This window comes from Maylandia zebra, linkage group LG11 (genome assembly GCF_041146795.1).
Source record: "Maylandia zebra isolate NMK-2024a linkage group LG11, Mzebra_GT3a, whole genome shotgun sequence".
NCBI lineage: Eukaryota > Metazoa > Chordata > Actinopteri > Cichliformes > Cichlidae > Maylandia > Maylandia zebra.
The window spans coordinates 19,826,265-19,839,997 of record NC_135177.1 but is presented as its reverse complement, the minus strand read 5'-3'; the positions used below and the strand labels follow the sequence as shown (position 1 = coordinate 19,839,997).

At 41.1% G+C, this 13,733-nt stretch overlaps 1 protein-coding gene across 5 annotated transcripts in view; it reads left to right on the top strand.

The window, feature by feature from the left end:
- The window catches only part of kif13a (kinesin family member 13A), a 39,115-nt gene that overhangs the window by 20,328 nt on the left and 5,054 nt on the right, over window positions 1-13,733 (top strand). The window contains exons 14-38 of one of the 5 annotated variants that reach the window (XM_012925090.5): window positions 1,455-1,585; window positions 1,857-1,943; window positions 2,028-2,203; window positions 2,719-2,938; window positions 3,247-3,409; window positions 3,542-3,685; window positions 3,775-3,924; window positions 4,283-4,447; window positions 4,578-4,751; window positions 4,880-5,031; window positions 5,111-5,243; window positions 5,357-5,503; window positions 6,065-6,097; window positions 7,040-7,139; window positions 7,222-7,348; window positions 7,450-7,505; window positions 7,587-7,711; window positions 8,446-8,622; window positions 8,741-8,833; window positions 8,919-9,071; window positions 9,194-9,262; window positions 9,375-9,425; window positions 9,518-9,602; window positions 9,677-9,828; window positions 11,537-11,701. In XM_012925090.5, the coding sequence (XP_012780544.3) occupies window positions 1,455-1,585; window positions 1,857-1,943; window positions 2,028-2,203; window positions 2,719-2,938; window positions 3,247-3,409; window positions 3,542-3,685; window positions 3,775-3,924; window positions 4,283-4,447; window positions 4,578-4,751; window positions 4,880-5,031; window positions 5,111-5,243; window positions 5,357-5,503; window positions 6,065-6,097; window positions 7,040-7,139; window positions 7,222-7,348; window positions 7,450-7,505; window positions 7,587-7,711; window positions 8,446-8,622; window positions 8,741-8,833; window positions 8,919-9,071; window positions 9,194-9,262; window positions 9,375-9,425; window positions 9,518-9,602; window positions 9,677-9,828; window positions 11,537-11,701 (3,228 nt within the window). Of the gene's footprint in view, window positions 1-1,454; window positions 1,586-1,856; window positions 1,944-2,027; window positions 2,204-2,718; window positions 2,939-3,246; window positions 3,410-3,541; window positions 3,686-3,774; window positions 3,925-4,282; window positions 4,448-4,577; window positions 4,752-4,879; window positions 5,032-5,110; window positions 5,244-5,356; window positions 5,504-6,064; window positions 6,098-7,039; window positions 7,140-7,221; window positions 7,349-7,449; window positions 7,506-7,586; window positions 7,712-8,445; window positions 8,623-8,740; window positions 8,834-8,918; window positions 9,072-9,193; window positions 9,272-9,374; window positions 9,426-9,517; window positions 9,603-9,676; window positions 9,829-11,536; window positions 11,702-13,733 lie in introns of all 5 variants that reach the window. The other 4 variants (XM_004541458.5, XM_012925098.5, XM_012925105.5 and 1 more) reach the window with 4 other exon arrangements.

The following is a 13,733-nucleotide window of genomic DNA, read 5'->3' as shown; positions in this document are numbered from 1 at the left end:
ATCTAATTTCAGAAAGGAATCAATGAAAGCACCGAGGTTCTTTACAGCAGGTTTACAATATGATGCTAGAGGACCAAGACCCAAAGTATCTGTTGATATTATCACACTGGATTATATACTACTCAACAATTTCTTTGCTTAATGCAAATATAGCATACAGCTTGTTTTTAACAGTGAGTCTAATTAGTTTAAACACATAGCCTGGATCTGCCCTGTTACTTAAGTTTAAGAGTCTCTTAGAAAAAAAGATAGAGATTATTCACACTGCATTGCCGTATTGCATTTCTGTGATTATCCCAGTGATTTTAAATATTAAATTTAAACTGATTTAAATTCCTAAAGTTCCAAGAGGACATTTTTAATAAAAAAATAAAGTTTTACAGACATATATTTGTATGATTTTTTTGGGGGGTTTAGAAAATCGAGTGCCTAATGTTAAAGTGAGACTTAAGTATACAGTTGGTAAATGGACTGGTTCTTTTATTTGTGATGTCAGTGTTAGCATTTTGATAGCTAATGAGCTAATGTGGCTAATATCATGGTTAGCATTGATGAAATGCTCCCAGACCAGAGCTGGGGACACAGCTGGTTACTGTGTTTTCATGTCATCTTATGTCCTATAGTGAAACCTAATCACTTGTCCTTTATTAATTCTCTGTGAATTAACTTTCAGAATTATAGAGCAAGATGTTCCTATGATGTTTATTATAATCACTGTAGCGTTTTGCTCATAGTGACTGCAAAAGACCAGAACGCCTATATGGTGGAAAACAAGCCAAAAAGATCCCCTTGTACTCTTCATTAGTTGCCACAAAGACCCAGTTAGTCACTTATTCAGTCACTCGCTAATACTGCAGTTTACTATTTAAGCACTCACAGTGAGTCTCTTCATGCGCCACATACCACAGCAGTAATATTTAGCACTGACAGAGGCCCTGAAACACACACTGAAGCACACATGTTGTCGTGAGAGAAGTTCAGTAAGAGCAGGTCTGGACTTTGAAGTGGAACAGCCAGCCGTCTAGTTGGATGTGTGAGCGCTGAGGCATGTGAGACAGCAATCTGCACAGCTTACAGAACAACAGGCCTTTGTCTAGTTCCTGCAGGCCAGCCTGGCATATCAGTGTGGAATGACTATGGTAATGTGAAATAGGTTCGTTCGCTGCAGGGTACGACATCCTTTAGAAGCTAGGATGTTTGTTTTACAACGCCCCCTCGGCACACATGTTTTTTTGCTTAGGCCTGATTTTTCTTTATGTCTAGTTGTCATTTTCCCAAATTCGTATTCTTGTGTTTATTGTTTTTTTCACTACTTTAGTTCAAATCAGTTCAGTAGATAAAAGGTAGCAGCCTTTTGTGGTTATGGCCAGAACATTTGGATAAGAAGGGTGAGATGTAATTACATCCTGATCTGCCAATGTAGTTTCCCTAATCTTTCCTGCACCTGTGTGTAGGAGCACACGCGTGTGGGTGCAGACACATCTCAGGACATCCAGCTCTTTGGGATCGGGATACAGCCAGAGCACTGCGTCCTGGAGGTGTGCCCAGATGGTGATGTCACCCTGATGCCAGTAGGGAATGCCAGGTGAGCTGTCGTGCAACTTATTCCAACATACTAAGTGTCTGTGTTTCTGCCTGTGATCTGCGCTCTTGGATGACTGGACCTCAGAGTTTCACATGACCTCACTGCACAGGAATCTCATGATCTGAGCCCCTCACTTTGATATCAGATGCATGTCTCCCTCCCCCTAAAAAACCATTGTTCCTACTCGGATTAGCCTGCTTCTTCCCCTTGAAAACCTGAAGGTTACAATACAATTCTTCAACAATAAAATATAAATGTATGTTCTCTGCAGGACCTGTGTGAATGGAACTATGATTGATTCATTAGTACACTTGTGGCATGGAGACCGTATCTTATGGGGAAATAATCACTTCTTCAGGTATGAGTCCTTTGTTTTTGTTGCCACATTCAAGCGTGTGAACAGCTATGAAGTCACTGACTGGATATTTGCGCTGCTTTCCAGGATCAATCTGCCTAAACGAAAGCGGCGGGACCGTTTGAAGGAGCTGGAGAGAGCATCTCCCAGAGAGAGCTTTGTCGAGGCAGACATCGAGACAGCCAGCGAGGCCTCTTCTGAGCAAGACTACACTTATGAGTTTGCCCAGATGGAGGTCATAATGAAGACTCTTGGAAACAATGGTATGATTGGGACCATGTACATATTTTATGAACTGCCAGCTCATTCCAGAAACTCTGACTGTATCCTAACATCCTTTTAAAATACCATTCCTGTATTACTGGGTTTAATCCTCTGAATAAAGGGAAAAAAAGTATTTCTCTATTTGACTTACAGTATCCATGTGTAATGCCACAAATAATGAAGTTATTCTCAGAAGAAAAACAGTTTCTAGCAGCTCATGAATATTAATTCAGTGAGTGTTCATGAGTAGAACAGTAGTTTAATCTGTGATGATACTGATAATAACTAATATTTGCATTTCTGTTGAGTAACTTCACATTGCAGTTGTTCTTTGTCTTGATCATGGCTACATGCCTAAATGCACTGAGCTGCTGCCGTGTGATTGATTGATTGGATATTTATGTTAACAAGCAGCTGAAACAGAGCGGTGTAGCTAACAACAGACAGTGAGTGCATGTTTTTAATAAGTTTTTAATTGCAATACATACAATTAATTGTTTTTAATTGTATGTAGACCCCATGCAGAATGTGGTCCAGGTGTTGGAGAAGCAGTATCTGGAGGAGAAGCGTACGGCCCTGGAGGAGCAAAGGATGATGTACGAAAGAGAGCTGGAGTCGCTGCGGCAGCAGCTGTCTCCAGAGAAAACCTCACAGCATCACCGCAGCAGCAGCGACCGCCTCACGTTCTCAACGCACGCACCGCACGGCAAGCTGCGACTGTGGACGGAGGAGCGGTTAGTGTAGCTCGCACACACATATGATGCCTCATACATATAAAATATATAGGCATGCTACTCAAAATTATAAATACGTAGCCACAGATGAAACTAGTATATAATAATTTAGATGTATATTTTTTTCTACTTTTACATAGTTGTTGCCCACACAAATACAAACTATAGTGCACAATTTTCTCTACCATAAAAATGCCAAAAGAAGTCAAATCTGAGTGGAAGGAATTAATGATTCTTTTACTCACTCAGGACACGAGAAGATCAAACTCTATAAAATGCGTCTCTGTGTATTTGTTTCTTTGTGACAGGGATGAGCTTTTTCGCCAGAGCCTTTCCCGACTCAGAGAGCAGGTTGTCAAAGCCAACACTTTGGTGCGAGAAGCCAACTTTTTGGCAGAGGAGATGAACAAACTCACCGATTATCAGGTCACCCTTCAGATTCCTGCAGCCAACCTCAGCGCCAACCGTAAGGTCAGACTGCTGAACCTTTTTGAAACGATTACACTTCATTCGGTTATTTCAGTGTTTTGGTCGGTTAAGCTTAGGGTTAGGGAGGATGTGAATATCTTGTAATCTGATCTAAAATGTGACACTTTAATGTAGCGTGGCGCTATCGTGAGCGAGCCAGCCATTCAGGTGCGGAGGAAAGGGAAGGGGACCCAGGTTTGGACCATTGAAAAGCTGGAGAACAAACTTGTAGACATGAGAGACCACTACAGAGACTGGAAAGAGGGCACAGAGGAAACGGTGAGTAACAAAGGACCAGAGACAGGCAAAAATGAGTAAGGAAGCGGGAAAGTAATTAAAAGTATGTTCTTTTGTTTTCCTTTGTATAGTATAACAAAGCAAGCAGTAAGCACTGTGATCCTTTCTACGAGGCGCAAGAGAACCACAACCTGATTGGGGTGGCCAACATTTTTCTCGAGTGCCTTTTCCATGATGTCAAGCTGCAGTACGCTGTCCCCATCATCAGCCAGCAGGGAGAGGTAAGGGCACACTGTAGACTTGCTGTCTGTGACGTCAGTCATTGTGTTCGTGAATTCCCCTTTTGAAGCCCTGATTTTATTATTTTACTAGTTAATGCTTAATAAAATGAAGATATGGTACTAGATCACACACTTCTCATGTGGGCTGTTAGTACAATTAGTCTTATTCTTTTAGTCCTTATATATTTAAAAGCTTTTCATAATTCACAGTACTTTTATGTCCATATGAAAAGATATAGACCAACAAAAATCAGCATACTGGTTAAAATGAATAAAAAATGGCCAATTTTCTCTGGATACATGGATTAGTTCTCAAACGGTTTAGGTTTTGTCCCACTCCTTCTGCTTGTATGTACAGGTAGCAGGCAGGCTGCACGTTGAGCTGATGCGAGTGAGTGGAGCTGTACCAGAGCGCCTGTGTAGTGGGGACGACTCTTCGGAGAACTCCAGTGAAAATAGTTGCTACGAGGTCATGGACACCAACGGAGAGATCGTCCACATGGCCAAAAGGCTCACCTGCAGGGTACGAGTGAACCATCAGTGGATTTTAACCAAAGATTTCAAAACGGATCTGTGCAGGCGGTGCACGGCGAGATTTCAGTTCTAAAAAAACATCAAAGTCTTCAATCTTCATCCTGTCTTCGCTGCTGTAGGTGCGGATCAGGGATGCCACAGGACTGCCGCTCAACCTGTCCAACTTTGTCTTCTGTCAGTACATGTTCTGGGAGCATGGTGAGCCCACTGTGGCTCCTCCCATGGTCAGCCCAGATAGACCATCCCCTCGAAGCCCAGATGCTCAGTTCACGGTCCAGTTTGATCACTGCAAGGTTGGAAAAATGAGCTGCTTGTTGTTTCATTCGAGGTTTTTTTTTAATGCCTTGTTTCGGAGACATTTTACATTCTTGCAACTTTTGTTAGTAACTTTCATCTTCTCTACCCCAAACTCTTTTCCCAGGACTACGTTGTGCACGTGACAGATGAGTTTTTAGAGTTTATATCAGATGGAGCGCTGGCCATAGAAGTGTGGGGTCATCGCTGTGCTGGGAATGGTCGTTCTCTCTGGGAGTTGGATGCACTGGAAGCCAAGACCCAGACGCTCCGGGACAGGTCGGATGCATCACATGTTGCACTGACATTTTTGCACTTCTATAAAATTGATTCTAATCCCAGCTGTTACATGTTCAAGGTGGAGCGACGTGTCTCGCCGGATCGAGCTGTGGATCGCCATCCAAGAGCTTAATGAGCAGGGAGAGTATGCATCTGTGGAGCTGCAACCTGGGAAAGACATCAGCACAGGAGGAGTCTTCCAACTCCGACAGGTCAGAGAAAAACTATGAAGGAGGTTTCCTTCAGGTCGGGCTGGCTGCTTTAGACTAAACACACATTTAAGAGGATAAAAATTAATTATGTGATTATGATTTCTTTCAAACAGGGTCACTCCAGGAGACTGCAGGTGTCCGTGAAACCGGTCCAGAACTCAGGCACTCTGCCCTTGCTGGTGGAGGCTGTTCTGTCTGTCTCTATTGGGTGTGTGTCGGCTCGCTCCACCAAACTACAGAGACCGCTCGACAGCTACCAGGTCTGCAAAATGCACATGTTTGCGTTTTTCCACATGCACACAAATGGACTTTGACTATGAGCCTATTGTGCTGGCTTCATTAGGATGGTAATTTGCCTTTAGATGTTTCTGTATCAAAACAGGAAGATGTTCTGGGGAACATTCTACTTGTTTCATACCACAAAGACACAATATTACACCAATTCAGCCAAACTATGTTTAGTCTTTCTCAGCTTTCATGCCTAGACTGGTCCATCCTGGTAGCTGGCAGCCAGCATAGAGTTGGTCAAGAAAATAAAGACTTGTTAGTGTCGCAGTTCTGTTGTGGGGTATAGAAAGGGGCTGCTTGTTAATTCAGTAGTCACAGAATCCCTTTTTTTTTTTTTTTTTTCCAATTAACTATGAAATTGACAATTCTTGTTATAAATATAACTATTTACTCAAAAAAGTATGTGAGCATGGATGTAAACGTCACTGAAATTCACAGTAAGCTAGATGAGAAACAACTGGTTTCATCTGACGTGTCAAGTGAAGGCCTTTACTGCTTCTCCACATCTGACTCAGTGTGTTCTCTCCTGCCAGAGAGAGGTGGAAGACGATATGGATAGTTATCAGGTACCCTTCGAGTCTCCTGCTGCTGCTGCTCACCCTTTAGTTCACACTGCAGCATGAAGGACACCAACCGATGTGATCACGTGTTTGTGACTAGGCCTTGTGCTGAGGGCATGAGAGGCAGGAGGTCCCTGCCGACTAAAGAAGCGCTTTATTAAACAGCATCTGCATCAGCTGCACACGTGGATGTATTCTGATGTGTTGTGATTACCAGTCGCACCAACAACTCTTTGGCATCTCCTAGAATAAAAACGAACAAATTACAGGTTCACCCTGAGCTTCCGGGAGCAGCATGTCTGCCAGAATCTTGTCCCGCCTTCTCTTGCCTTTCCCCTCAGGTTTTGCGCACTAATGCTACTGTTTGCTTGTCACTACTGAAGAGCTGCAGAAGTAATACGCCTCAATTAATCACTTGGGCATTGCATGGCTGCATGATTTACAGTACTTTGCATTGTGAGAGTGTGCTGATTGCAGAAGCGTAACATGATTGGCTCTGAGGTATTTCGGGGATTGGGGATGTTGCAGAGGGGAATCTACTCTCTGCTGCTCTGTCAGAGAAATACTTCCCATGTATTCAGGTAGGACTTTGGGGACCTTTGGCTGCGTGCGAGGAGGTGCATGCAAACGAGTGTGAATGATGAGTGCGATTGCAAAAGGGGGATAAGGAGAGCTTTTGTGTATGTGTTTATTTAGTGAAATCACATTTGTTTTATAGCCAGAATTGGAGAGCTTAAGACTTTTACTTTTTAACATCTTGGGTTTGGTAAAGCTGTTACTTTTCCAAAGTATTAGCTGGGGGTGTTTGGGAGCAGTTACAGTATTCCCTCAGAGAAATCAGCCCAGTGCACGCTCATCATCCACTGGTAACAATTCACTCTGCCCTGTAGCAGAACCTTTGCTTCACTGAGCCAGCTGGCATTAATTCAGCTCTTTGTTTGGTTCCAGGAAGAGGATCTCAACTGTGTTAGAGAGCGCTGGTCAGATGCACTAATCAAACGTCGGGAGTATCTTGACGAACAAATCAAGAAAATCATCAACAAACAGGGTGGGTTTTAGGCCCTGATCACAAGATTGCTCATTTTTTTAAACATTTCTTTTTTAACTTCTATCCTTCTCACTGCATGTAGAGAAGTCAGAGGAGGACATTGAGCGTGAAGCTCGGCTGGTGGAGCAGTGGGTCGGGCTGACTGAAGAGAGAAATGCAGTGCTGGTACCTGCACCTGGTAGTGGCATCCCGGGAGCTCCTGCAGACTGGTGAAAACAAGCAAAACAAAACATTCAGAAATGAAAACTTCTTGTTGCCTTTTATTTAATTTTATTTTTGAACCAATACCCTGTTGTTCAACTGCTTGTAGGACTCCACCTGCAGGAATGGAAGCTCACATTCCTGTACTCTTCCTGGATTTAAATGGTAAGGCAGACACATACTTTACTTCACAGACTCCTCGCTGGCTTCACAAATGCAAATGGCCTTCTTTTTGTACGCCACCAGCGGATAATCTGACAGTGAACGAGCAGCTGACCGGCCCACATGCTGCAGGCGTTAACTCTATACTGCCCAAAGAGCACGGCAGCCAGTTCTTCTATCTACCTATCATTAGGCACAGTGATGAGGAGGTAAGTAACAACGGTTACTTTACTGCCCTCTCCTGGTCAAAAATACTTTAACATTATTATTTTTTAATTGAATTGAGTTGAATCATAGACAAAAAAAAAGATTAAAGTGTTTCCAATTTGGTTTCTCTTGGCAACTCAGAGACTCTATGGAGGCCCAAAACTGTCAAAAAATAAAAATAATAATAATAATGATGCATTATTATTCTTTTGCCTTTTCCCTTTACTTACTTAGAGAAGCTCACAGATATCCAATAGTGTAATGAATGTACTGTAAGTAAGTCAACTCTGTAGAGTATTTTTGTTAAACATATAAATTTGTGTGTCTTTGGTTTTACTATGGCTCCATGTTAAATTATCTTCATTTGCTAAATTGCTGCTATAAAGTTTTTCTCCTCACATAATTGCACAAATTGACACATAAAAGGGTTTTAGGGCAACTTTTTTCCTACAATTATGTGTGCCTAATTGGATGGGTTGCAGCATGTGTGGTAGGAAGTAATTAAATGAAATTAATCTTTATTCCTTTTTGTGTGATGTTGAGCAGGACTAACCCTACAGTAATCGTTGCGCTAAATGCTGTCTAAATGGTAATTAGACAAACCCAGAGCTACGGTCCACGTATGCCATCGTAATCCATGTGTCTCCCTGTGCTGTCACAAAACCACTGCCACACATTCTTTCTATAGATAAATGTGAAATTAAATAAATTAAACACAAGTTTGAAATTTCATTAGGTGTCAGCAGTGTGCTCCTGGGATTCATCCATTCATGATTCTGTTCACCTCAACCGGGTCACGTCGCCAAATGAACGCATCTACCTGATCATTAAAGCCACGGTGCAGCTCAGCCACCCTGCCTCCATGGAGCTGGTGCTCCGCAAGAGGATTGCTGTCAACATCTACAACAAACAGGTTAATACTTGAAACTCTAGATGTAACCAAAGGAGGTTAGCCCAAAGAACATATTAGGCTTACAGATGTCTGTCATGTTTTAATGATCAACATAATTTGAATATTTTTTTTCTTACAGAGTTTCACTCAGAGCCTCAAGAGAAGAATGTCGCTAAAGAACATGCTTTACTCCTGCAGTGTGACTTATGAGATAGTTTCCAACATACCAAAGGTATGTTGGAAACTCTGCTTCTGTTTTATCAGTGTTTGGAGTTTAACTTCTCTTTCTAAGCTTCCTTCCTTTTTTTTTCTTCCAGGCTTCGGAGGAGCCAGAGGAGAGGGAAACCTTGGCTCTCATGGCTGCTCGTGGGGACAGCGAGGAGACTCAGGATGGAGAAACTTACATAGAAAAATACACCCGGGGAGTTCTGGAGGTGGAGAACATCCTTAGCCTGGAGAGGCTACGACAGGTAACCTACGCAGTAACACAATCTAATTTAGTAAAAAATGTAATTTAGTGTACATCATAATCATTAATTATTTAGGGATGATGTATAGAGATAAATTTGCCTTTGTTTAATGGTCTCTGCAGGCTGTGACAGTGAAGGAATCACTCGCTGCCAAGGGGAGACACTTAAGGAGGAGTATCAGCACACCAAATGTACAGCAAGTAATTAAAGAAATCACTCACTGCATGTCCTGCTGGCCATATGGAAATAACTTGACTATAAAATTATACACATAATTTTACTGTCCTATTTCTTGTTCTCCAGTCTTTATGTAGTAAAACAGACCTGACTGGTTGTGAAGATGAAGACTGTAAGGTGCGTCGGGCTTCTTGTTCAACGTTTTCTGTAACTGTCATGCAAGAGTACATTTGTGTGATGACTGTGGTCTGTTGTGACTGTAATCACAGGATCACTGTGACCGTGTGGACAGCACCAACTGTAATCCACAGGACGGCTCCCTTTGTACCACACCCATTAAAAAGGAGAGTTCAGGTAACCTCAGAAAAAGCACGTGTGTGGAAGCGTTCCGTTCTGACTTAGAGTTAACACCGAATGTTCCCATACAGGGTTGGTTCCAGACAGTTCGACCTTTTTTATTGCCAGCCCCTTTAAAGTCCTCTCCCCACAACCTCCTAAATTCCTCAAGTCTCTTCTTCCTGTCAAAGAGGAAAACAAGGCCAAGAAAGTTCTTGAGGCCCGGCCGCTGCTGGGACACGAGGTAAGGAGGATGGAGCTGAAATCACTCTAAATGGGTGGTGTTCATTTCTGTGGGTTTTTTTTGCATGTTGCTCCTTTTGCCATTGCACTTTTCTTCCAGTTCCACATTTCCATTTTGTCAGATCACTGTCGGAATTTCACCACATCAAGTTACACTTTCAAAACATGTTTAGTATAACGACGCTGACAAAAAACACAAATTGTCCGAAGCTGCGTGATGACATAATTCACTTTGTTGTTGTCACTTTATTGAGCAGAAGGTGCGTGACACATAGGAGCATGACTTCAACTTGACTAAGCTGTGCTGTGTTATGTCTCATTTTATTTGTGGAAGTTGAATTTCCGGATATTTTTGTCACTGTTTCGATCATTTAAACTAACACTGCACATTTGTTTTCTTGAAGTGGACTAAGAGAGGTGTAAGGACTGAGGTTATATCAGGAATACTGTGGTTCGCAGATAGAAGTTTCTACAAACCCAGTTACAAAGATTTTTGGATGCTGTGTAAAATGCAAATACAAGCAGAATGTGATGATTTGCAAATCTTATAAGACCATATTTTATTTACAATAGCAAAAAATAAAAACCATCAAGTATTTAAACTAAGAAATTCACCATTTTCAGAAAAAATAAGTTGGGATGGGTATCTCCTCTTTGCTTAGCTACAATAAGTAAATGGCTGGGAACCAGAGAGACCAATTGTTGGACTTCTGTGGAGAGGACTGTATATAACCTTCAGCGCTGATAGTCCCTTTAAAGGTACCAATCCCATAGGCGCTGATTCACCCCCATACCACGAGACACGCTGGCTTATGAACTCAGCACTGAAAACAAGTCAGCTGTTGCCGTTCCTTTTTAATCCAGAGGATGCAGAGTCCATGTTTTCCAAACATGGTCTATTTTAAGTGATCTTTGTCCCAGAGAGACAGCAGCGTTTCTGGACCATGTTCACATATGGCTTCTTTTTGCAAGATAGAGCTTTAACATCCATTTGTGGATGGCACAGGGAGCTGTGTTCCTCAGCCCATGCAGTGATTTCTGTGACATGCCTGTTTTTAAAGCAGTGCTGCCTTAGAGAGCATCCAATGCTGATTTTCAACCTTGTCTTTTTTGCATAGATTTTTCCAGATTCTCTGAATCCTTTGGTTGTATTGTGTACTGTAGATGAAGAAATGTTTAAAGTTGCTGCCTTTAAATTCAAAATGAGCTAATTTTTGTCATGCAATAGTAAAATCCCTCAGATTAAACATTTGACATGGGTTGGTTATTTTCTTTGTTCTACTATGAATAAAATATGAGTTTAATGAGATTTGTAAATCATTGGAATCTGTTTTTATTTACATTTTTCAGTTCCAACTTTTTCAGAATTAGGTTTTTAACAATCAGCATAAAAGTTCTGAATGTATAAATGCAGGAGTACATAAATAGCAGTAGTCTGTTTAAAATGGTCTTATGCATGTATTAAGTGTGAGCAAGTGCTTAAGATTATACTTGTTCACGGGGCATGAGAAAACGAGTGCAAGAAACTACACAGGCTAACTGCTCACCAGTGTTCTCTAATAAAAAGTACTGTCCCTCGTCCTTAGTGCACTTCAAGCATTGTTTTTGTGAAATGTTAAACTGCATGGCACTAATGATATAACTGGCCTGCCCAGCTCCATGCATGCTGTGTGTGTGAAGTGTGTGCTGTTGTTCTGACCCATCTGCAGAGCATGCGCTCATGTGTGGACAGCCCTGCACTGCTCCCCCCTCCCTGCCCCTGGCGCCGACCCAGGGCAGGCAGCGAGGGCCACTGCAAGCCTTCCACCTCCACCTCCACCCCCACCTCCATTCCCACCAGCAGACAGCTCAGCCACACACTGCCACACACTGCTGTAAGTGTTACACTCTCCACTGAGGGTTACTCTAGGAGTTTTGCACAGGCATAACACGTGCTGACGTAACAAGTAGTCGGTGTGCTGTAAGTATCGCACTCACAACTATACACTTGTCCTTTTGCTGGGCAGATAATCCGTGAACTGACAGCATTTACAACAAGAGTCATCTTCATTGGCTCAGTAATAACATAGCATTAGTCAGGAAAGCTAGTTAGAAATAATAGTATTTAGGTTGCTACGAACCTGGTAGAAAAAAAAGTGTTTATATCAGTTCAATACTTTGGTTAAAATATGTAATACTGTGATATTAATGGGGTAATACTTTTGATTATAATGCAATACATGCAACACATCTAATACATGCATAGAAAATATTAAGATTAATAGCATAGTAGCAGTTTAAATGCTACTATGAGCCCCAGATTACCATCAAAATCACAAGCTGAAATAAGTTATGACCAAATTTTAATACTTAGGTAGCTGAAAAAGCAGAGCTTCATGGGTTTTATGGGTTGGCACAAATATATGTTTTTGGAGAAAATATTATGATATAGTATAGTATAATTTCTAAACAGCCGCATTCAAATATTCAGTGAAATGCAAAAATATACTATTATACTGTACATTTTTTTGGCTTTGCCTGTGTAAACCAGGAAAATGGATTTAAAATCAAACAACCAAGAGAAAACCGAAATGCAGGCTTTCAGCTTTAATTTAAATTAAAAATAAATTTTAACTAACTATTTAGGAATTACAGCCATTTTCATATACATCTATTTCCTCAAAATTAGTTTGTTAATTGACTGAAAAGTAGTTTCATGTTTAAAGGAGGGTAATTGTGTGATTTCAACACAAACTGAGCAGACATAATATCAGTTGTTGAAACTGGATTTTATAGCTTTTCATTGTCATCATCCCCAAAGAAACGTCAGTGTAATTCAGGGAGGTCATCATTAGGCTTACAAACTAAATAAATTTATCAGAGAGAAAAACTTTTGGAATGGCCAAATGATTACCATTGTTAAAAAAGATCTCAACAGGATCTAAATACCTGGGAGACCACGGAAGACAGCTAAAGTGCAAGACCACAGGATTATTGTTGTCAAAGTCTCTAATCAGGAGACACCTTCATAAATGTATATACAAAGGGTTTGCAAAACAGCAAAACACTAAAGAACCAGAAGGTCAGATCAGACATGTCTAACATCTAAAAGAGCCTGTGCAGATCTGAAAAATTCCTCTGGTCTGAAGAAACTACAATAAACTTTTACCAGAATGATGGGAGGGTGAAAGTATAAGATGCATCCTCAGTCATCCAATCCCAGTCTAGCTTGGATGAGTGACAAAACGTTTCTTCCCCTGAAGAAATGTCAAGATGAACAGACTTTATGGATCATAAGAAAGAGTTTCTTTAATGATGAAATCAGTCACCTGATCTCAACCAAACAAAGCATGCTTTACAATTAATAAATACAAAAAAGAAGGCAGAGAGACCCACAAACAAGCAGCAGCTGAGGTGGCTGCAGTAAAGACCTAGCAGCGCATTTCAAGGGAGAAAGCATTTCGTGATGTCCATGGGTTTCAAACCTCAATGACTGCAAAAGTATTCAAAAGAATCCTCATATTTAAAATGATGTTGGTTTGTCCGCTTAATTCTTATAATTTTAAAATTTAGAGGACTGTATATACAAATAACTGTAATTCCGACGTTTGTTAAACCTTTTGAATTAAAGCTGGAAGCAGGCACTTCAGTCATATATTAATTGTTTCATTTAAATGGCGGTCTACAGAAATACACAAATTATGTCTTTGCCCAACAAATCGTGGACCTAAGTGTAGAATGAGTGGTTTGATAGGTGTTTAACTTGATGGGTCACGTTAAAGGACATGCAGCATGTGAATGCAAATTTAAAGCAGCAAACACCAGTAAAGTTATCAAAGATCAAAGAAAAAAGTGTCACAATATTCATACATTATGCTCTGTTCCATCATTACATTCAACCATTTTCATTGTCTCCAGTCTCTTTCT